The 23,635-nt window shown below is 34.9% G+C and overlaps 4 protein-coding genes across 6 annotated transcripts; all 4 read right to left on the bottom strand.

Moving 5' to 3' along the window:
• Positions 1–535: 535 nt before the first annotated feature.
• Positions 536–3,960, bottom strand: LOC133672931 (uncharacterized). Its single transcript, XM_062093506.1, has 3 exons — positions 3,213–3,960; positions 1,550–2,854; positions 536–1,276 (listed from the first exon to the last, which is right to left on the bottom strand). The coding sequence occupies exons 2-3, from the start codon at positions 1,697–1,699 to the stop codon at positions 644–646; spliced, it is 783 nt and encodes a 260-aa protein (XP_061949490.1). The 5' UTR covers positions 1,700–2,854; positions 3,213–3,960; the 3' UTR covers positions 536–643.
• A 748-nt stretch (positions 3,961–4,708) lies between these two features.
• Positions 4,709–8,922, bottom strand: LOC133673095 (F-box protein At5g39450-like). Of its 2 annotated transcripts, XM_062093734.1 has the most exons (3): positions 6,481–8,922; positions 5,355–5,420; positions 4,709–5,128 (listed from the first exon to the last, which is right to left on the bottom strand). In XM_062093734.1, exons 1-2 carry the CDS (start codon positions 8,319–8,321, stop codon positions 5,396–5,398), a joined length of 1,866 nt encoding a protein of 621 aa, XP_061949718.1. In that variant the 5' UTR covers positions 8,322–8,922; the 3' UTR covers positions 4,709–5,128; positions 5,355–5,395. The 2 variants fall into 2 exon arrangements, with proteins under 2 accessions (XP_061949718.1, XP_061949719.1); XM_062093735.1 differs by lacking the exon at positions 5,355–5,420.
• Positions 8,923–9,800: 878 nt separating this feature from the next.
• Positions 9,801–19,370, bottom strand: LOC133673302 (subtilisin-like protease SBT5.3). Its single transcript, XM_062094041.1, has 12 exons — positions 19,283–19,370; positions 13,463–13,551; positions 13,234–13,343; positions 13,046–13,143; positions 12,790–12,954; positions 12,497–12,599; positions 11,865–12,381; positions 11,670–11,767; positions 11,339–11,581; positions 11,106–11,217; positions 10,809–11,022; positions 9,801–10,718 (listed from the first exon to the last, which is right to left on the bottom strand). The coding sequence occupies exons 1-12, from the start codon at positions 19,368–19,370 to the stop codon at positions 10,168–10,170; spliced, it is 2,388 nt and encodes a 795-aa protein (XP_061950025.1). The 3' UTR covers positions 9,801–10,167.
• LOC133673411 (subtilisin-like protease SBT5.3) lies at positions 19,171–23,013 on the bottom strand. 2 transcript variants are annotated; one of them, XM_062094193.1, is made up of 11 exons: positions 22,713–23,013; positions 22,484–22,593; positions 22,296–22,393; positions 22,034–22,198; positions 21,737–21,839; positions 21,080–21,596; positions 20,885–20,982; positions 20,554–20,796; positions 20,321–20,432; positions 20,024–20,237; positions 19,171–19,933 (listed from the first exon to the last, which is right to left on the bottom strand). In XM_062094193.1, the coding sequence occupies exons 1-11, from the start codon at positions 22,788–22,790 to the stop codon at positions 19,383–19,385; spliced, it is 2,289 nt and encodes a 762-aa protein (XP_061950177.1). In that variant the 5' UTR covers positions 22,791–23,013; the 3' UTR covers positions 19,171–19,382. The 2 variants fall into 2 exon arrangements, with proteins under 2 accessions (XP_061950177.1, XP_061950178.1); XM_062094194.1 differs by lacking the exons at positions 22,296–22,393; positions 22,484–22,593; positions 22,713–23,013 and having other exon boundaries at positions 21,737–21,922; positions 22,034–22,165.
• Between the last annotated feature and the right edge of the window lie 622 nt (positions 23,014–23,635).

The raw sequence follows: 23,635 nt of genomic DNA, 5'->3' as shown, positions 1-23,635 counted from the left end.
TGCACATATGGAAATTATAGATATTTATGAGCTTGAGTGTGTCCTCCATCTAAAGTGAAAACAATAAAGAAAGAAAAGTTCAAAGAGGGAGACAAGAGAGCTATCATGCATTTATCTTTAGTGAATATGCTCGAGCAAATCAGTTGATTACATGTAATATATATGTAATATATATTGATTTTATTTATAAAAAAATTATTTATTATTAATACTTTTTTTTATCTTTAATATTTAATTATATTTAATTAATAAATTTAATATATTTTGATTAACAAATTTAAAGTAAAGATAAAGTTTGTTTAACAAAAATGCAAACCCAACCCAATATTCATTTGGATGATCTGGTCTAGCTAGCATCCAAATATATTGCTGCCTGCTTGTCAAACAAACATGTATATTCTTATCTTCTACGAATGATCGATGATACATATCTATTGAAGGAGTGAAACTGTAAGAACAATCCAAAACTCGTTAGTTTTGAAGTAAAGAACAATCCAAAACAGTGAAATTTGCGAAGTACTAATTAATACAAACATTGTTATTCAATTATTTTATGTTAAACAAGAATTGAAGTACAATGAAGCTCGAACTTCAAACCTCTGAAGGGAGTAACATTACTGTATTCATCATTTTCACTAATTAATTAGAGCTTTACTTTCCCTGCAAGCATATATGTCGTATAGATAACAGTTCTAACCACTTCAGGCCCACCCCATGCACTCTCAAGTTCCTGAACAACCTCGTCAGACAATAAATCCACACCTTGTCCCTTGGCTGTATTGAATGCTGACAATGACCTGAAAAACTTCAAGAGTCCCTGAAACGACATCTTCTTTTCCATGTCCAGTTCCAGCGGCTGACCCTCACATCCAACACCTACACTTTCAAAAGGAAATGGAAGCGTCTTGTAACACTCTAATGCATGCTTGAAATTAGGGTTTTGAAAAGGAAAGGTTCTCTCGAAGTGGACCGCTAAGAGAACATCAATTTCTGGGCTAAACTTGATTCTCGAGTAGCACCAAACAGCAAATATGCCTCCTGGCTTTCTAAGAACGCGCTTGACGATTGGATAGAACTTTTCTAGATCAAACCAATGCACAGCTGAAGCCACAGTAATGAGATCAACCGAATTCTCACCTCCAAGTAAATGAACTAATTCATCATCAGACATCATTAACGGGGTATGCAAGTAATGAACATGGGGATGTGGTATGGCATGCTTTAATTGCTCTTCACTTATGTCAGTTGCTATCACTTGCTTGTAGTGTTCAGCAACCTGAAAATGAAAACCATCTCTTACTAATTAAATAGAAAAACTTACAATACAAAGTAATGTCAAGCACAAGTGCATGCTGATTCACGCCAAATCATCAGTCTAATGAGGTCTGTCAAGAGTAGAGAATTTGAGAGTCTTAAAAAGTATCCTATGTCTGGTCTTGTCTACGATCTGATGTCAGTATAAGATTCTTAAAAGTGATGGCTACGATTGTTCATCTCTCAATTTATTTAGCTGTAGCTCAAGAGAGTGAGAGACAGAGAGAGAACTTACACCGACAGCCGCTTGACCATTGCCAGTGCCAACATCCCAAGCTAAAGAGTTGTCAGGGGTGAGAGCAGCCAACATTGAGAACCATTCGCTTGGATATCTTGGCCTTACATCCACATATATAGCTGCCTGATTGTCAAACAAACCTGCCATGTTAAATCTTGTGAAGTCTGATAGAATATGTGCCTGTTAATGTTTCGAAGACCGAGTGAAGGATGTATATATCATGCCATGCATTCTGAGTTTACAAGGAGACCAAATTAAATTATGCAGGAGAGCGACCTGCAATTTGGAGGACTATAACAAGAGTAGCATGTCTACTTCTTGTTGTACCCTATAAACAAGCGGGATTCTTTACGTATTAAGCAGGATTAATCATATTCAGGGAAAAGAGAAGGTGACAGCAACCCTCAAACGTGCAAAAACAAGGAACAAGGAGGCCAAATTAATCTGTGCAAGAGAGCGACTCGCAATTTTGGTGATTAGAAAAAAAGTAGCATGTCTACTTCTTGTTGTACCCTATAAATTAATCATATTCAGGGAAAAGAAAAGGTGACAGCAACCCTCTAATGTGCGAAAACAAAGAAAATATTTTAGCTTTAATCAGAGATCTTGTGATTTAAGGATGGCCAAGTTGACCTCTCTTCCAAGAATCATCGCTGCTACTAAAGATCAGGTTACTCGAGATGTTTTTCCGTCCAATAGTCACAAGTGTTTTTTTTTTTTTTAAGTAGACTGATAGTCAAGTTGCGATGGATACCTGTAGTTCTTTTTTGCTGTATTACATGACAGGATCTTTTATATATAGTATTGCAGTAACCGTATATCATTTTAATATACTAATATTAAAAATAAATTTTATAAAAAATTAATATTATTTTAATATATATTTTTTAAAAAACATTTAAAAAAAAATTATTACCATATTCTTAAATATCTAAGACTCAATTGTATTTTTAAAACTTTTTAACTTTTTTTAGTTTTAAATTAATTTTTTTATGTCTTTGAATTATTTTAATATGTTAATATAAAAAATTAATTTTAAAAAATAAAAAATATAATTTTTAATAATAAAAAAACATTTTAAAAAACATCAAACTATGACATGAAACTACAGATGAATCTACAGCTTGTGCAATAAATGGCTTCTACTTAGGCAGGTGTAATTCAAATGCCTGCGAGCTGCCCACACAACCACCATCACCTCTAGATGGAAGTGTACCCCCCCAATTTGTTCCTCTTCAATAATCTATGCAGCATTAACTCATACCCACCCCCCATCACTGCACTGCTGTATTCATCAATATCCTGCAAGTAAACGGTGCTCGGAGTTGAGGGCAATATGCTATTCAGTATTCACATCACAAAGACAACTGTAAAATGCTACCTCCATCAAAAGCAAGCAAGCAAGCAAGCAACAAGGTTTCGGTTCTATCTCGACAGAAAAAAGCAAGTTTTCAACAATCAATCAACAGGATGAACAACATATAACAATTTGATTTCAATACCAAAACAAGATGCCTCCCCGGAAGCAACCACCAAATCTCAGGGTTGAATCGACCATTAACAAGCCCCCGAAGCAAAGCAAAACGGGGTTCAGCCCTATATAATTAACTTTCATGCTAAGCCAAACTATTAGTTCTCTCATACAAAATTGGTAAATTACCGGCGAACAGAGCCTCAATTGCTCCGTGAAGATTTTCATCGAGCACTATTTCTATGTATCAAAATCCATTCATCAAGAACAATGCGGGGTAGATCTATCAAAAACCCACAAAAATAACAAAGAAATTATATTAGCCAAATTAAGATTCTCATTCATTAATAAGAAAATTCATATTGAGAATAGCCAAACACACCACCCACTTCACCATGGACAGGAAAAATTAAGATTTCTCAATTTCTTCTTAAACCCAACACAACAATAGCCTAAAAAAAGAAAAACTCCTTTTCTACATTTCAATAACAAACAAAAACTGCAATCAATCACCGCCGTTTTTTTGAGAGGAAGAACAAGCACCGTCGGATTTATGATCGTGATGATGATGATCGTGATTGCAATCATCGTCATCGCTGTCATCCTCATCGAAGGGCTTCTCCTTGTGAAATATACAGCAAATTTTGGAACTTTTTTTTTGCATAAACTCGTTGTCTACGGTGCCTTCTTTCCACGAAACTTTCTTTTTCGGTCGATTTAATCGCAAAGTTAGGGTTTGTGGTTGTTGTTGGGTGGGGTTTTCTAGGATGGTTGTGGTTGCAGAGGCAGGCGGTGGTGGTCTCATTGCAGCGGCGGTTCTGACGGTTGTTGCGGTGGTGCTCATGGCGGAGGTTGGTGTCGTTTTTAAAAGTGGAAGGATGGAGAGAAGGAGAAACACAAAACGCAAAACGCAACAGCCTTGTAGTTGTTTTTATATATATTATTTTCCATTTTTTATTCGCGAACCGACAACTGGAATCCGCATATTCAATATTGGGTACTTCTATTTGTAAGAGGTGCAAATTAGTCCTTCAAATCTATTGCAAGTTATTTTTGAGTATGGTTATTTTAATTGTTAATTATTGAAGTGTTTTGAAACCAATGTATTTAATAATAAAGTTCTTAAACATAATATAATTAAGAAGATAAGGTTTTAAGTAGAATTTTACTCATGCTAATGATTTTTGGTTCGGTTTTTATTTTAAAAAAATCAAATTAATTTTTTTAAAAATTCAAAATTAAACTTATAATTTTCAAAACCAGAAAGACTCTTTCACTTCCATAATCATAAAAACACAGGGTCTAAAATTATGATTTAAGGATATGTTTGGGATAGCGGTGTAAATTATTTTTCTAAAAATTTTAATTTTTTTTAAAATAATTTTTTTTATGTTTTCAAATCGTTTTGATATGCTAATATCAAAAATAATTTTTAAAAAATAAAAAAATTTATTTTAATGTATTTCTAAACGAAAAGAATTTTGAATCGTTACCACTATCACAATCCAAAATAAACCCTCACTCATATTCAGTTGTTTAAAAAACTTTGCTGTAAGACATTCATGCAAGAACAACAACACAACAGCAGGTCCCTGGAATCAGAGAAGGCAGTTTGGAGGAGATGGAAACAATTACAATGCATACACCACAGATTGAATAAAATTAAAAAAAAGAAAAGAAAGAAAAAACACTAAAAAGGGGACATTTCCATTTCCAATTATACCATCCAAATGCATTTAGCAAAGTAGTTTGTTCAATCTCTCATCCTTCTACCAATCATAACTTAATACACCCCATTATCTACTTATAATTATAGAAGCTTATACCTTATGCTTATTATCATAAAAATAATCTAATCTTATTCAATGCTTGTCTTTATTTAGGATACATAAGAATCACCTTAACCTTTATAATCCAAGAGGAGGGTATCGTGGAAGCATGGAACATTGAAGACCACTTTCATCATCAATGAACAACAGCTTGGTGCCTGTGGAAAAGGAATTCGAACCGCCAGCTGCAGCAACCAAGGACACTTCAGCTTTTATGAATTTGTAGTGACCCTTTGGTTTATGGACTTTGCTTTCAGCGCCTATAAATTTTTTTGCCTGTCAGAGAAACATGGGAACACATCTGAGAAGCATTGATTGAATGCTCTCTTGTCAGATAGCACATCATTCTTAGACTTAACTTTGCGTAACACTTTACCAAAAGCAGTACTCTAGATTAGTTTCCCAGAATGAATATTTTGGAATCAATTCAGTGTGTAGGGAAAGTAGAGTACAAGAGGTTAACCACTGAAAACTCAACAGAGACTCATTTCTTAAACCTTGCCTTGAATGCAAAGCCTGAGGCGAGTTTCCTAGAATCATTTTTTATCCCTTGCCTTGCACAGAAAGACTGATGCAGCATACACAAGAAACTGAAGAGCATCAAACATGTGGCTGCTTCTGAACTTAAAAGTTGTACAGTCCAAGCTCGAGCATAAAAGCATATGACAATGATCCAGATTCCAACGGAATGACTCGCGCAAGTTACAACAGAGAACAAGGAGTGATTGAGCACCATACTAAATTATGAAAAGAAATCAACTGTGGAAATGAAATATAGTATGTAACAGGTCAAAGACTGTATGTTTCATCTTGTCTGGTCTTCCAAAAGCATGAAGAAACAGTGGCAGTCAAAATAGAGCGGAAAAGGGAACTAAAATCTCCTTTCACCCAGTAGCCTACTTTCTGAATCATGCATAATGGCATTATAGTTTTGAATAAAAGAATAGCATCTTCAATTAAGCAAAATAATAAAAAGAACTATCTCTTTTCAAACTCAAACTAAGGTCACATAGAGAAGGCTTGGCTGAATTTTCAGACTTCCCTGCTGTGATGGCATGATGATGATTTTGGAAATACATAAAAAAAGTGTGATTACAAAGTTGCTAAACAATTGGCTAGCCCACTTGAAGAGCTTCATCAGCACATCGCATCCATACAAGAATCACGGAAATTAAGATCAAAATGCTAGGAAACATGCCTCATTGACAAAGTTAGAAACATGAACACTGTGCTCTGAAGGAAATCCTAGAACCTGATTTTGGTTAATCAGCCATCAAACAATAAGTTCTCATTTTATTCAGAAACAGAACATGGTGGAAACCATCACATTACATCTCATAGCTAATTCCTTTAGCCACCTCAGTTGTCCATACCTTCTCACTTTTTTTGTGACTTTCACACAATATCCAAAACGTTTTTTACAGATATCCACATGACTTACGGAGAAGGAGCAATTACAAATAAATTGGTTGATAGCTCAAGAACAACTGGAACAGTAAAACATAATGACACGAACCATCTAGTTTAGATAAAGTAAAGTAAGACTGCAAAATAACAATTTGATATTTATTTACCAGAAAACAAAAGATAAAGAAAATGAAAATAAGCATCCAATAAAGAAGACCTACCTTGGTGAAGGCAAACAAGTTGAGGCAGTTGAGAAGCCAGCAAAGACATTTGAGTAGGACTTGGTCAAGTATGAAAAGTTGTCACTAGGAGGTAAAGCAGGCACCCGTTCACCTTTCTTCAAAAGTTCTTGTAAGTTCAGTCTTTGCATGTTCAAGACAGCTCTCGACTCCTTCCAAACAAAGGCAAGAAGACCATTTTGAATTACAAAGAGGGAACCAGGCTTTGAGCCTGGATATCTGAAACCATACCCATTCGCTATACCCTCCCCTGCAAATGCATGCTTAAAGGACAAAGGAAAGGAATTTGCATCAACATCCCAAGGAAATGGATCCTGTGAAGGCTCATCAATATTTACAACGAACATTGCTGAGCCATTTGGATGCAGAACATAGTGGGTGCCTTCTAATATCTTGGTAGCAATGAGATTTCTTTGTCCCTCAGACTCCTCGTAAGTGATCAAAAGAAAGAACAGAGCTTTTCCAGGCTTGTCTTCAGTGGGCTTCCCGGGAGGCCAACCAAAAGTCCCTCCCCATAAACCAGCATATTCTTGATCAGCTCTTGGAACTCGCATGGGTAATTTGTATAGGGCAAACTGACTGTCATGGATATTCGGCCATGCTCGATAAGAAGATAATCTCATCTTAGAGGCATGTAAAGTCAACCCTATTGTGTCCCCTGACCTTAAAAACTCATGCAGCTGTGCATGTTTACTCTCTCTGCTTGAAGAACTGTGCTTTGAATGTGCGTGGCTACCATTTACGGAGGGGGACTTCCCCAAAATATGTCTGATGTATGCTCTGAGATACCCACCGAGGGTTTTCTTTGTGTTGGATTGCATCTGATTATCATCCTCATTCAGAGACCCACTTGACCGATCAAGACTCTTTCTAATCTCACTCCATTGCAGTTGCGTAGGATCAGAAGGCACTTCAGGAGCTTCCTTCCAATTAAAGCCTTGACCAAGCTTACAAATTTTCAAAAGAAATGATCTCCGTTCAAATAAGAGTGCAATATCTTTCTGAAAATTCTCTTCATCATTCCTCAACCGAGGAAATAGCAGCCTGTTTTCCAAATCGGGTACCTTTTGACCAACTTGGCTTGTGACAACCTTAATCAACTTTCTTCTGTCACTAAAAGACAAGCGGCTAAAGGGCACCTTGGCCTCACATTGTATAATCAACCTCTGTGACCACGACAGTCCATTATGAGACCTAGAAAGCTTTCTTGCTAGCTCCTTATCTGAGTTATAAGCAAAGCTTTTATTAGGGAATAATTTACCCTTCTGTTGCCTAGGCTCAACCTCAAGCAACAGGACATTGCATTTCCTCCCTACAGACTTGACTGAACCAGGATAAACATGGTCATTCCCTTTCTCTCCCCCATGTAGGAAAAATGAGGTAGAACCATCAAGGTCACCTATTATTTCAAACACCGGTGCCCATAAAATAGGACCTTCCTCGATTCCTAACGGGCCCAACTCCTGTGGTAAAATCCGGCATCCAACGACAGATACAAAACCAGGCATGACATACACTACATTACCAAGCTCGGGATTTTGGTGAACCCAAATTCCAATTAATGGCTTAACACTAACAAGGAAGCGACACAACGCCCTATAAGATGATACACCCTTCCGCCACTCCATAACATCCTGATGAGAGATAATTCCTACCATGTCACATTGGGTGCGCCAAACTTTCTCGGATGCCACAAGATCATATAAGCTTCGGCAGCAAAGACTTAAAGTACACATGTCCCTTGGAGAAAGGGACCGTGATATGATGGCAAACACATCATCAGGAAGCCCAAGAAGCAGGCTTGAACCACAAAATTCAGGCATCACACCACTTCACCTGATTATTTATGGCTTTGTCAAGCAATTCAAAATTTTATTATGCCTCTATTAGCATAAACAGCACAATTCACTGAATACTAGATATTCTATAAACACAATTAGGACCAAACAAATCAACAACCAGCTGATTTAACAATAGAAGCTAAAAAGAAACATTGCCTCACCCTTGAAAACCCAAAAGAATCCATCTTTCTCCAATCAATTCAATCAAAGTAAGCAGATCCAAGCCTGGAAAGTGACATGGGTCTGCCACAGATTCTCCAGTTCTTGCCTTTAATAAACATGCATGGCATCAAAAGGTACAAAAAGGAAAAACTGGGTTTATCTCAGATTCACCAAAACTAAAAAGGGTTTGTTTCAAATTCTCCAAAACTCTACTGGGTTTGTTGCAAATTCTTAATTTCAAACAAAAAGATTGGTTCTTTAAAAGAAAAGAACAGTGACAGAAACACTATGGAAATTTGCTATGAATCCTGCAGCTATTATCGATAGAAAACAAGAAAACAACATAAGATTTAACGTGTTTCGAGAATATGGCTACGGAAATAGAGACAAGTAGCTTTATTTTCAATTTAGAGTTACAAAAGAGATATTTATTATTGGAATGTTTGTTTTTATATTTAAAAAATATTTTAAAAAATTGATTTTTTAAAATTTATATTTTTTATATTTTAATATGTTAATATTAAAAATAATTTTTAAATAATAAAAAATATTATTATAATACTTTTTTAAAAAAATCTTCAAAAAATTAATTATTATTAAACTTTAAAACACCACCTATATTAATAATTCTCAATAATACCCTTTCTTTGAGTTACAAATTACAACAAAAATTGAATAAAAAACCTCCTAGCAACAGTGTTGGGTGTTGGGTGTCGGCCTGTCAGGTCAAGTCATCTCCTCCACCTCCACTGAACAACCACAGTCCACACCCCACTATCTTGCTCTGCTTTGCTTGTTTTCTACTATCAAGCTTTCTCAAAGGAGAATGATGGAGATTACGAAAGAAGAAATTGCCCAGAAGCTTTGGTTTCATCAAGATTCGTCCTTGGTTTTTATTAATTGTTTTCTTGGGGTCCCTCACACTTTCTCTCTTCTTGTTTTACTTCCACTACATAGATCCATGTCTGGATTAGCCAACCAAACTAAATCTAGAAGCCAAGAAGATGTCCCAAAAGTCAAAAAAAAAAAAAAAACACTTGACATTATTGTCACTGTAATGAGCCCAACGATTCCTCCATGTGGAATCTCTCGCTGGGCTCTGGTCCCTCACCCTATAGTGCATGCATGATTGAGCCTTCGATTGAGACATTAATCGAATTTCTTGTTTCTTCTTTATCTGCTTTTCCATCTAGACACTAAATTTATTTTTTGCCTCAAGTCCCATTTATGTATATTATAAGAGGTCTTGGACCCAAAATTCTTCTTTATAAATAAAAAAAGAAGTTAAAGAATAGAGCATTCATGCTTTAATTGAAGAATTTCGTTGATGGCTGTTTTTAACAATAAAAGGCTACACTTATGAGTTTGGTTTGGAGATGGGATAATTTAGACCAGGTCGTGGATTGTGATGGAGGTGGAAGCGTTGTTTTTGAGAGCCACTTTTGACTAGCAAGTCATGCAAAGAGAATTTGTGATTTTGTTGCTCTCACTGGCCCTTTATTTTGATCAATTTATTCTTACGATTATGAAAGCCTAAAGCCTTTCAATTTTGTCATGACATGGAACGCGAATTTGAAGATCGATTTGGTGACCATGGAGATATATAGATCTCCACACGCTGGCCTTCCACCTACAAATCCATACGCCCGGTGATTGTCCTTCAATCTTAGGCTACTACTTCCATCTTCTTCCCCACAACAGGACTCCTTACCTGGTGTTTCCCATCAGACCAAGTTATCTCTCCAAACACGTAGTCATCACTCTTAAACCCTTTCTTAGCCTCTAGAGTGACCTCGAACATTTTCTCTTCGTTTATCTTATCGAACTTCAAGCTTCTTGGCTCAACCTTCACAGATATTCCTCCAGGTGCCCTGATATTAACTCTATACAAGCTTGGAGGCCCCACGTTCTTCAAGGTTCGGGACAATGTGGTCTTGCTCGAGAGATTCGGGACACTAATGGATGGATAGTTGAAATCCAGCAGACCATTGTTGTGCGACGGGCATGTGTATGGCTTACCAATAAAAAGTGACAATTGGGTTGAATTATAGCCAATGGAGCATAGAAAATTCACGTAATCTTTAGTCGTTAGGTCATAGACCAAGCCTGGGTCCATTGCACGGCTAGGCCAGATGTGCCCGGCACCATAATTCAATGGGTTTGCCTCAAGAAGAAAAGCATTTGCAATAGGCTGCCTCACATTACTGATCGTTGTCGCTGAAATGTCATAAGCAACCACTCAAGCTGTCAGTGCCTCGTACACCAATAGCTTGGAGATGCTAATGCGAAGAGCAGAAAAGCACTAACCGGTTGTCATGATTGCAGATTTAATTGCAGCAGGACTCCAATCAGGGTGAATAGTCTTGAGAAGACCTGCGATTCCGGAAACATGGGGGCATGCCATTGAGGTTCCAGATAGAAAGTTGAAATGTACTCGGCGCCGGTCTCCTGGCACGTCAGTTGGCCCTGATGCTCCTGTGAAGGCAGCTAGAATATTGACTCCAGGTGCAGTGATGTCGGGCTGAAATCATCACATGCACTCTCACTATAAAAATAATATTGAGCATGTATTTTAAAACGCTCATGTGAAGCTATTAAGAGTACCTTAAGGATCTCTGGGGTGATAAAGTTAGGCCCAGGAGATGAAAAATCAGCCATGACAGGTGCAGCCACTGTTCCCACCTCCGTGGCGCCACTTATGTAAGCGAGAGGTGACCTGAGTGAAAAGAGAAGTTCCAAGAGATTCACAGGATCACAAACGATAGATTGTTCAGGGCATTGTCGACTGAAATCAACCGAGTTTAATTGTCTGAATTGCCAATTAACGGAGACCTTACTTTGTACTATAGACATAAGTTAAAATGGAAAGTCCATCGTCTGCAGAGACAACGGAAGTAGGAACAAAGTGTGCCCGAGGTCGGATTTGTCGAATTATCAATTGGTTGGCAAGTATCACCCCAACACCACCAGCCTGAGCAACAACCAGACTCTTTTCTACATCAGGATCTTCGTTGCGAGTACAATATACAATTTTTCCTTTAACTTTCAAGGGGTCAAGGGATCCGATAGAGCAATATTTTCTGCCAAATACAACAAGATAAGAAATATGAACCTAACAACTACAGAAAATGTAATTTTGGCTGAGAACAAAAGTAGTTTACTTCTTACGCTTGATTACTGGAAACATTGGCAGCTTTAGCATCCACCGAATTGATCATGGGGTAAAACTTTCCAGCTGGTTGAGTGTTGGTATTGAAACTCACACCCTGATTATTTAGAAATTAATATATCGAATTGCTGGGCCCCATGATAGGTAGAACAATTTACAAGGACTTGCTAAAGATATGAGCATACAGAACGAACCTTGTATTGTTTGTTGTTTCCAAGGATGACATTAGATGTGAACTCCCTACTGATAGTGCTACAAGCAACTGTAAGAATCCAGGGAGCTACATTCCCAACCATTCCAGGGTCAGGTCCATCATTTCCGGCGGAGGCAACTACAAGAATCCCGTTCTCCATGGCAAGAAATGCTCCAATTGCATTCCCATGAGTAAAGTATTCTCTCGGACCGGATCCAAGTGACACTGAGAGGATATCGACCCCATCATGAATAGCAGCTTCATAGCCAGCCAACACATCAGCATCGCTACAGCCGGGCCAGCAGACCTTGTATGAAGCGACTCGCGAGTTGGGCGAACCTCCCTTCGCTGTTCCATAAGCTGAACCAAGCAAGTTTGCCCCCGAAACAAAACGACCTCCAGCAGTGGATAGAGTGTGGGTTCCATGGCCATCATAATCTCGCGCGGTGTGGTATGAAGAATCATGTGTTTCTGCAGCTTCGTGGCCTTTGCTAAAGTACCTTGCTCCTATAAGTTTCCTGCTAGTAACAACATATCTTTTATGTTACTAATCTTAATATAGGAAACGGAAGAATTTGTCTGGTGGCCTTGAGAAAGAACAGAGCTCTGGCCTTGAGAAAGAAATTAAAGTACCTGTTGCATTTAATCCCATCATTTGGATCACAGTTTCCCTTCCATTTAGATGGAACAGGCCCCATCCCGTCATCATTGAAGCTTTCGGATTCCGGCCAAACACCTAGCGTCATGCACAGTCAAGAAAAATAGATTAAAAATTTACCATCATTGGAGATTTTTCTTTCAGATGCAAGGTAGCTGTACCTGGTCCAAAATAATTGAATGCAAGAAACATTTAAATTAAGAAGATGAAATGATATGAAGTAGACTTGACCAGTTCCATGCATGTACACAGACAAGTATATAATTACCAGTATCAAGGGTCCCGATAATTACGTCTTCGCCAAATCTTGCCTTTAGCCACATAGAATCAGCTGGAATTTCTCCATTTCTTTCCAGTCCAAGAAAGCCCCAAGAATTTGTGGTGTGTAATTGACTTATTTGGTTTCGAGAAACTGATACAACTTCTGGATGCTCTGAAAACGTATTAACAAGACCATATTTGTAATATTATCAAGGATTGCACGATATACAAGCTGAACAATTATAATAGTATTATACAAGTACTTGAAATTTCAGCTGCTTCTTCATCTTCAAGTATTGCTGCAAAACCGTTGATATAACGAGTGTAGGAGTAAAAGATGGCTTGTTTCGCCATCTCCTTGCTGTCATAACGAATTCAAACTTTATCATCGGTATTAGAACAACCAAATACAGCACTGATCACAGATCTGAAATTTTCAGCACTGCATCACCTCTTCATACAAGAACCCAAAAGTTCATGATGGGCATCGGTTACCCTATCCAGGTCAGTGGTGGAAGGTTCAGAAGCATAAGATTGTCTCCCAAGGTAAACCACATAAGACTGTACTTACACAGACACAGGTATCACTGTCAATAGCAGAATTATAACATAAGAGAGATTGCTAATGTAACTTGTTGAAACACTAAACGATCAGACAACATTAATGCATGCTAGCTTGCCTTTTTTGAAGCCAGAATTGGACTCTGCAAGGTAGTGAAAAGAGTGAAAAACAGAAACAGAGAGCAAGAACTGCTCGTGTTTGAGAATTCTTTTTAGTTTTTAATGAGTCCAATATTATTTTCTCCTCTGTGTCTATCTATTTACTGTACTTTAAATATTTGGTTTTGTGAGGTTTTTTTGACATTTTGTAACCATTGAGGGGCTTGTAGGTGATTTCATAAATGGAATCCCTGTAGATCAAATAAGTGGTTTACCTCAATGATTAAATAATTATGTATATTTATTTTACACTTAAACTTTTAAAAATCACTTATTAATAACTTACATTCATCTTTAAGACTTTCCAACTGTGTTTTTCTTCGTGTCCCAGGAAATTGAAAGAAAAATGAAAATTGTCCATACATAATATTATTTTCAAAATATATCATTTTTTTTTATGTGTGAGAATTTGGAAGCTTGACTGTTTCCGATCCAAGCTACTATTCTAACAATCAAGTCAGTAAAGAAGCAGAATCAACTGTAATGACAATATTATTTTTAAATTATAAATATATACATTTATAAAACCTTGACTTTAATTTTTAATTGTTAATATTATTTATAAATAATTTTATTATTTATAAATAATTGAATTTGAATATTCTATGTTCATGTAGATATGTATGAATTTTTTTTTCTTATTCATGTTTTTTTTTTTGGAATACCCTTCTTTGATGCAATGAATGAATTTGGGTTGGATCGATATGATTTTATATAGGCCTATCAAGTGTGAGTGTTGGTCTTTAGACCCATATCAATCAACATAATCTTGAATAGATTTAAACTTATCAATTTCTCTCTTTTCTTGTGTATCTAATGCTCGTTTTTTACAAGTGAAAATTGTTCCTCGTTACTAGGTCCAAGTTTCAAATCCTTGTTTTAAGTCATAATAGTATTTTATATTTAATAACAAACAATCATATGTTAGTTTAGAAAAGCTCTTAGTATATAAGCACATTAAACACCTTTATCATTAAAAACAAACATGAAGCAACTTACCTTAAATAGAATGTATAGGTTGATTATTATCTTTCCTATCATATAATTAACTTTTTACCCAAAACCTTTTCTATTTTTAACTTTTTTTACATATAGTTTACTGAGATTTTCTATAGGACAAATGTCATCACATTAAGACCTTGTTTATTTCATGAAAACCACTTTTCAAGAAGCTACTTTTCAAACTTTTCCATGTTTGGTGAACTCTAGAAAAGTAGTTTTCAACAAAAGAAAAAAATAAGTTTTTCCTAAAAGAAAAGTGTTTCTGTCTTTTTTGCTCCGAAAAATACTTTTCATTTCTAATAAAAAAAAACCTCATAGACTTATACAGATCCACATTTCACAAATCTCTCTCTCTCTCTTTATTGTCTTTTCCTTATCTTTTCTATTTTATGTAGAATCAAGATTGAAGCTTCCTTGAATCCCTGTAATTTCAGGTAATCCTCTTCCTCAAATCCTTTTCTTTATCACCTTTTCATATTATTTTTGTTATATGTTATCTATTTTCCTCTTTTAATTGGAATTTTTAGTTATGATTGTGGAGTGGATCTTGGCTGAATCTTGTTAATTTAGGATCTTGTTACTATTCCTTGAATCTTCTTAAATTTACTACAATGTTTAATGTTTTTTTGTTATCAACTATTCTAATTATACATTAAAAGTAGAATTTTCTAGGTAGTATTACTACTATGTTTGAAATGGGTACACTTGTTCCAAAACAACACCTAAAATATATTGGAAAATTCTTAGGTTAGATTAATTGTAGTGCAATATGTAATTTGATACTAGCAATAATTTTTTTGGGTAGAATTATGAAGGCTAAAGTAAAAGTAAAAAAAACTAGGATAAGTAGATAATATAAATAGATTTTTCATATTTTTTTGACACCTACAAAATGTATGGATATCCTTTTGTTCTCCATTGTATAAAAGGTTGTCTTAAGCAGTAATAAAATGTAAAGGCCTATACTATCTATTTGAGTTTAGGACATGGCTCAAATTAGTGTTATAACTATATTATTTTTTTGGTAGAACTTTTTTTTTTTCATTTGTAAAGCTTTGTGTGTAGCAAGCTATGTCTTTTAGTTTCAATAATTGCACCTTTTAGCTTATTCAATTAGATTTTCACACATTCTAAAATTTCACTTTATTAAATACTAAAGTTACCACATAAGCATAACATACCACAATCATTTAAACCTTATTCTTCACCTTTTGTTCTTATAAGGAAAGATTTTATCTACCAACATTCTTTTCTTACAATGTGTTAGAGTTCACATGTTTATACTATAGTTTGGTTTTTATTAAGGCTCTTGCTCAATAATTATGATGTGTGTGTGTGTAAACATACACGTATTCACCGGGGATTTACTAACTAATATTTGGTAGATATTGACTTCAAGGAAAGGAACCAAGTGAATTGTAGTTTTCTTGGTTATGATTTTGTAAAAAAAAATCATAACATCAATAACCTTAGACTTATATGTCTAAAATGAGACATTAAAGGAGATGTGCTTGTTTAGTTGAAAAGACATATCAAGGTTTCTTTTTCATGTTTATTTATGTTATTTGTTGGATGTGTAATAACATTCTAATTCTTTATTTTTATCTCTTATTAAAAGAAACCAATGTGATCAGGTTAACTTAATATTCTATAATAACCTTATTTTTATACTAGACTAATTAATCAATTATAATGTGCAATTCACATGTTTATTTTTAATACTCTATAGCCTACTCTTTTCAATATTACTACTAATTGTGTGGTTGATATACAATGGGGTTTTGGTTGATATACAATGGGGTTTTTGCTAACACAAGGAGGAGTCTATACTATCTTGTAAACATTTATGTTAAGACACTTTTAAAAGAAATCATATTAAAATACCTAAAGACAGTTTATAAATATGAAGATTTCTTGTGAGGACTGTATTCATGCACTATACATTGCCTTGTATTCTAATTATTCTAATGGAAGCTTTAGTATTCTTTATATGATGCATTCTTTAACACATTGTAAAGCATTCATAATTGATAAACAAACCTTCTTGAAACTACATTGATGATAAATTTGTTGTTGTAAACCATAGATTAATCTAGGTCTCTTGTCTAACTTATTAGAAAAATTCACTTCATGAATTTGTTTGTACCATTTTGAGTCCTATATTTAACATTTTTTCCATTTTTTTTAATAAAAAACTTTCAGTTGGCCACACATGTCACGACCTATTACAACCAACTCAAAATGTGTCTATTAAAGAGTTAGTGATTGTGTTCTTATAATTTATAGGCTGAAACCAAAGATTTTATTTTATTAATGGTATTTACTACAAGTCTATCAAAACTATTCATTGTTACTTTAGAATTATATTTAATGCAGATCTTAAATTGTACAAACACCTTATTAAAGACCCAAAGAATATGGTTCTTGTAAAGATAATGAATAATCAAAGATTTTATCCTTATTTTAAGGTATGTTACCATTATTTGTGTACATTAATTGATTACACCAAGAAGAAAAAGTTTATCATTATTGTTTTACATTTATACAAGATTACGTGAGAGCAATTGATGGTACCTATGTTTTCGCAAATGATCATGTTGAAATTCAAAGAAAGTTTCAAGGTTGAAAAGAGAAAATAAAAAATATTTTATGAACTATAACTTTTGATTTAAAGCTTACATATATTTTAGTTGGATAGGAGGAAAGTGCACACAATTCACGTGTTTTAGGTGATGCACTGTCAAACCAAGTGGTATAAAAGTTCTAAAAGGTATAAAATAAAATATTTATTATTTATTATATGCAATAAACATCTAAAATGTCTAATTAAATAAAACTAGCAATATATTTTATTTTTATTTGTAGATAAATATTATCTTAATGATGCCAATTACAACATTAAAAAAGGAATCATTTTTTTTTCATGGAGTTCGATATCACTTGAAATAGTTTACATACCATTCACCATAAAATAAAAATGATCTATTTAATTTTCGACACTCTTGATTGAGAATTATTATTGAGTGAGAGTTTTGTATTTTGAAGAATCATTTTATAGCAATTGATGGAAAACATATTTGGTCTTATGAAACACAAGTGAATGTTGTGTTCACATGTTGCATTGTTTATAGTCACATAATGAAAATTGGCTCTTATGAATTTTTTATGAAAGAAATATGTTCTGAAAATAAACTAATTAGACAAACGATTAACTTAAGCCAAATGGAGGAGTGGGAAGAAAATAATAGGAAGTAGACAACTAAAAAATAAATAATTAATATTTATTTGTGCTTGTTTTTATTATGCATTTCTTGAGTTTCTATTGCTTTTGTTATGCATTTGAATTGTTGATGACTTTGTTATAACTTCTTGTGTATTTGATGTATTCTCTTTTAAAAGTTAATCTAAATATTATATGATTGCATTTTGTATAAATCTGTAATTATTTTGGAGAAAAGAGTATCACAAAGAATGAAAAAGAAAAAGGGAAGCACTTTACATTATCTAATTCTATGTCTTACATGCTATTTGAGATATTAGTCGAAGAAGCATTAAAGAAAACAAGTCTTCTTTCATATTCAAAGCAAAATTTCTTATTAAGGTGGCTATATAAAATATTAAAAAGCTCAATGTACAAATGATAATCTAAGTATCGGGAGAATCATCTCAAAACTATAAAAAAATAATGAGGAATAATAACCAAACTAAAAAATAAATGTTTTATGTAAAGTGTTTATATATATTTTCTAATGATTAAAAGATATATATATATATATATATATATATATATATATATATATATATATATATATAAAAGGGATATTAAAGAGATAATTTCCTAAACCCCTTGTAAAAAAATATTTTATCCAAAAAACCCATCAAAGTATTTTTGTATCTATTTATCCCCATTACAAATCTTCATAAACAAAAACCCAAATATCTAACTCTTATTTTATACCTTTAACTAATTTAGCTTTTCAATATGAAAAAAAAATTACTTTGAGGTTTTAAAAATAAAAAAAAATATTAACAAATTTTACTTTTAAAATATATTTAATAAGGTTATATATCTATATATAATATTATATTTAAAATATTTATATTATATGTATAGTTACATTTTATAAAATAAACTATATATAAATATATGATATAATGAATTTTTTGTTTTCCCACCATTACATTTTTTATATCTCATTTTTTATTATCAAATAGTTACATTCTAGAAATGTTAGTTAAACTTGAAAAAAATTTAATAAGTTATTTTCCGGTTCATTTAATATGAAAATTGTTTTTTAACTTATTTTTTATAATATTATCAAATATATATATATATATATAAATTATTTTTTATAAAAATCACTTTTTAAAAGTAAATTATTTTCCAACAAACAAAAACAGACGTGAACTTATTTTTCTATTTTTATGTTATTTGATATGATAAGATTTTGTTTATAAATCAAAGATGATAAGAGTAATCTAATGTGCAGTAAGTAACTTAATCAGTTGTCTTCTTCATCTATCGAAGTTGACAGGCAGCAAAAGATAAAAAAAAAACAGAGCCATAAATAACATAAAATAAAAAAATAAAAATACTAAAGAAAATACACAAAAGAAACTAAACAAAGTCAATAGAAAGTATATAAAAACCATTACAAAATATTCATAAACAAAACCATTTATTTTTATTTTCTTGCAAGTTCAATTACTCGATTAGTGGCAGAAAAAAAAAAGTTGACACATGCTTGTTACATTCGTTACTTGTCATGACATGGAACGGGAATTTGAAGATCGATTCGGTGACCATGGAGATATATAGATCTCTAAACGCTGGCCTTCCACCTTCAAATCCATACGCCTGGTCATTGTCCTTCAACCTTAGGCTGCTACTGCCATCTTCTTCACGACAACAGGACTCCTCACATGGTGTTTCCCATCAGACCAAGTTATCTCTCCAAACACATAGTCATTACTCTTAAACCCCTTCTTAGCCTCTAGAGTGACCTTGAACATTTTCTCTTCGTTTATCTTATCGAACTTCAAGCTTCTTGGCTCAACCTTCACAGATATCCCTCCAGGTGCCCTGATATTAACTCTATACAAGCTTGGAGTCCCCACGTTCTTCAAGCTTCGGGACAATGTGGTCTTGCTCGAGAGATTCGGGACAGTAATGGATGCATAGTTGAAATCCAGCAGACCATTGTTGTGCGACGGGCATATGTATGGCTTACCAATAAAAAGTGACAACTGGGTTGAATTATAGCCAATGGAGCATAGAAAATGCACGTAATCCTTAGTCGTTAGGTCATAGACCAAGCCTGGGTTCATTGCACGGCTAGGCCAGACATGCCCGGCACCATAATTCAATGGGTTTGCCTCAAGAAGAGAAGCATTTGCAATAGGCTGCTTCACATTACTGATCGTTGTCGCTGAAATGTCATAAGCAACCACTCAAGCTGTCAATGACTCGTACACCAACAACTTGGATAGGCTAATGCGAAGAGCAGAAAAGCACTAACCGGTTGTCATGATTGCAGATTTAATTGCAGCAGGACTCCAATCAGGGTGAATAGTCTTGAGAAGACCTGCGATTCCGGAAACATGGGGGCATGCCATTGAGGTTCCAGATAGAAAGTTGAAGTGTACTCGGCGCCGGTCTCCTCGCACATCAGTTGGCCCTGATGCTCCTGTGAAGGCAGCTAGAATATTGACTCCAGGTGCAGTGATGTCGGGCTGAAATCATCACATGCACTCTCACTATAAAACTAATATTGAGCATGTATTTTAAAACGCTCATGTGAAGCTATTAAGAGTACCTTAAGGATCTCTGGGGTGATGAAGTTAGGCCCAGGAGATGAAAAATCAGCCATGACAGGTGCAGCCACTGTTCCCACCTCCGTGGCGCCACTTATGTAAGCTACAGGTGACCTGAGTGAAAAGAGAAGTTCCAAGAGATTCACAGGATCACAAACGATAGATTGTTCAGGGCATTGTCGAATGAAATCAACCAAGTTTAATTGTCTGAATTACCAATTAACATAGACCTTACTTTGTACTATAGACATAAGTTAAAATGGAAAGTCCATCGTCTGCAGAGACAACGGAAGTAGGAACAAAGTGTGCCCGAGGTCGGATTTGTCGAATTATCAATTGGTTGGCAAGTATCACCCCAACACCACCAGCCTGAGCAACAACCAGACTCTTTTCTACATCAGGATCTTCGTTGCGAGTACAATATACAATTTTTCCTTTGACTTTCAAGTGGTCAAGGGATCCGATAGAGCAATATTTTCTGCCAAATACAACAAGATAAGAAATATGAACCTAACAACTACATAAAATGTAATTTTGGCTGAGAACAAAAGTAGTTTGCTGCTTACGCTTGATTACTGGAAACATTGGCAGCTTTAGCATCCACCGAATTGATCAAGGGGTAAAACTTTCCAGCTGGTTGAGTGTTGGTATTAAAACTCACACCCTGATTATTTAGAAATTAATATATCGAATTTCTGGACCCCATGATAGGTAGAACAATTTACAAGGACTTGCTAAAGATATGAGCATACAGAACGAACCTTGTATTGTTTGTTATTTCCAAGGATGACATTAGATGTGAAATCCCTACTGATAGTGCTGCAAGCAACTGTCAGAATCCAAGGAGCTACATTCCCAACGATTCCAGGGTCAGGTCCTTCATTTCCAGCTGAGGCAACTACAAGAATCCCGCGCTCCATGGCAAGAAATGCTCCAATTGCATTCCCATGAGTAAAGTATTCTCTCGGACCGGATCCAAGTGACACTGAGAGGATATCGACCCCATCATGAATAGCAGCTTCATAGCCAGCCAACACATCAGCATCGCTACAGCCGGGCCAGCAGACCTTGTATGAAGCAACTCGCGAGTTGGGCGAACCTCCCTTCGCTGTTCCATAAGCTGAACCAAGCAAGTTTGCCCCCGAAACAAAACGACCTCCAGCAGTGGATAGGGTGTGGGTTCCATGGCCATCATAATCTCGCGCGGTGTGGTATGAAGAATCAAGTGTTTCTGCAGCTTCGTGGCCTTTGCTAAAGTACCTTGCTCCTATAAGTTTCCTGCTAATAACAACATATCTTTTATGTTACTAATCTTAATATAGGAAACGGAAGAATTTGTCTGCGGTTCATTATCAGAGGCAAATTGAGTAGTTCAGGTCAAGAACAGAGCTCTGGCCTTGAGAAAGAAATTAAAGTACCTGTTGCATTTAATCCCATCATTTGGATCACAGTATCCCTTCCATTTAGATGGAACAGGCCCCATCCCGTCATCATTGAAGCTTTCGGATTCCGGCCAAACACCTAGCGTCATGCACAGTCAAGAAAAATAGATCAAAAATTTACCATCATTGGAGATTTTTCTTTCAGATGCAAGGTAGCTGTACCTGGTCCAAAATAATTGAATGCAAGAAACATTTAAATTAAGAAGATGAAATGATATGAAGGAGACTTGACCAGGTCTATGCATGTACACAGAAAAGTACAATTATAATTACCAGTATCAAGGGTCCCGATAATTACGTCTTCGCCAAATCTTGCCTTTAGCCACATAGAATCAGCTGGAATTTCTCCATTTCTTTCCAGTCCAAGAAAGCCCCAAGAATTTGTTGTGTGTAATTGACTTATTTGGTTTCGAGAAACTGATACAACTTCTGGATGCTCTGAAAACGTATTAACAAGACCATATTTGTAATAGTATCAAGGATTGCACGATATACAAGCTGAACAATTATAATAGTATTATATATATATAAGTACTTGAAATTTCAGCTGCTTCTTCATCTTCCAGTACTGCTGCAAAACCGTTGATATAACGAGTGTAGGAGTAAAAGATGGCTTGTTTCGCCTTCTCCTTGCTGTCATAACGAATTCAAACTTGATCATCAGTATTAGAACAACCAAATACAGCACTGATCACACAGCAGAAATATTCAGTTCTGCATCACCTCTTCATACAAGAGCCCAGAAGTTCATGATGGGCATCGGTTACCCTATCCAGGTCAGTGGTGGAAGGTTCAGAAGCATAAGATTGTCTCCCAAGGTAAACCACATAAGACTGTACGTACACAGACACAGGTATCACTGTCAGTAGCAGAATTATAACATAAGAGAGATTGCTAATGTAACTTGTTGAAAGGCTAAACGATCAGACAACATTAATGCATGCTAGCTTGCCTTTTTTGAAGCCAGAATTGGACTCTGCAAGGTAGTGAAAAGAGTGAATAACAGAAATAGAGAGGAAGAACTGCCCATGTTTGCTTTACTTTTTGCTCAATAAGAGAACAACGATTAGCTTGCCTTTGTTTACATTTTGTAACGATTGAGGGGCTTATATGTGATTTCATCACTGTCGTGGAAATTTGGTGATCTCAAAATGGAACCCCTCTGGGTCAATAATTGGTTTACATCTTGGTCAGCCCTTGTCTCCTCCATTTCTCTCACCCTCCAAAGCACATACGTCGAAGCTTCAGAGAAGAAAAGCCGATGTCTCAAAAACACTCTCAATAGTCTTAATTTTGTCATTAAATAATTTTGTATCCTGATTTTACTCTTAAACTTTAAAAACTACTTGTCTTGTTTTGTTAATGACTTGCATTCATCTTTAAGGCTTTTCAACTATGTTTTTATTAAAAAAAAATTTTAAATTGTACTTTTTTCTATTAAAAAAATAACATCATTTTACAAGTAGCTAATATTTTTCATTAAATGATTATAACAGGAACTGGAAAATCAAGATAATTTATGAGAAAATTAATAAATAAAAATTAGCGAAAGATCTACTCAGGGACATTAATGGATGTCCTCAATTTTGTCTTGCTATTTATTTAAAAGGGTCCTATTCCACTTGAAACATTTATTTAAGTGGTCCTCAATGTAATTTGATATTATTTTCAAAAATATTAATTTTTAGGTGTGAGAATTTGTACATGTGGCCTTGAGGATGCCGACGACAATGCTTTTTCAAGGTATTATTTCAATTATTAAGTTACTAGTTGTGCCTTCAACCAACTATTAATTGAGAATTTGACTTTCTTGAATATTAAAGTCTAAAATTATGTACGAATAAAAGTAAGATTAATTCCAAGTGAAATCCGGTC

This window comes from Populus nigra, chromosome 14 (assembly GCF_951802175.1).
Source record: "Populus nigra chromosome 14, ddPopNigr1.1, whole genome shotgun sequence".
In the NCBI taxonomy this organism is placed as follows: Eukaryota; Viridiplantae; Streptophyta; class Magnoliopsida; order Malpighiales; family Salicaceae; genus Populus; species Populus nigra.
The sequence above is the reverse complement of the archived record's forward strand: the minus strand, read 5'-3'. Positions and strand labels throughout refer to the sequence as shown.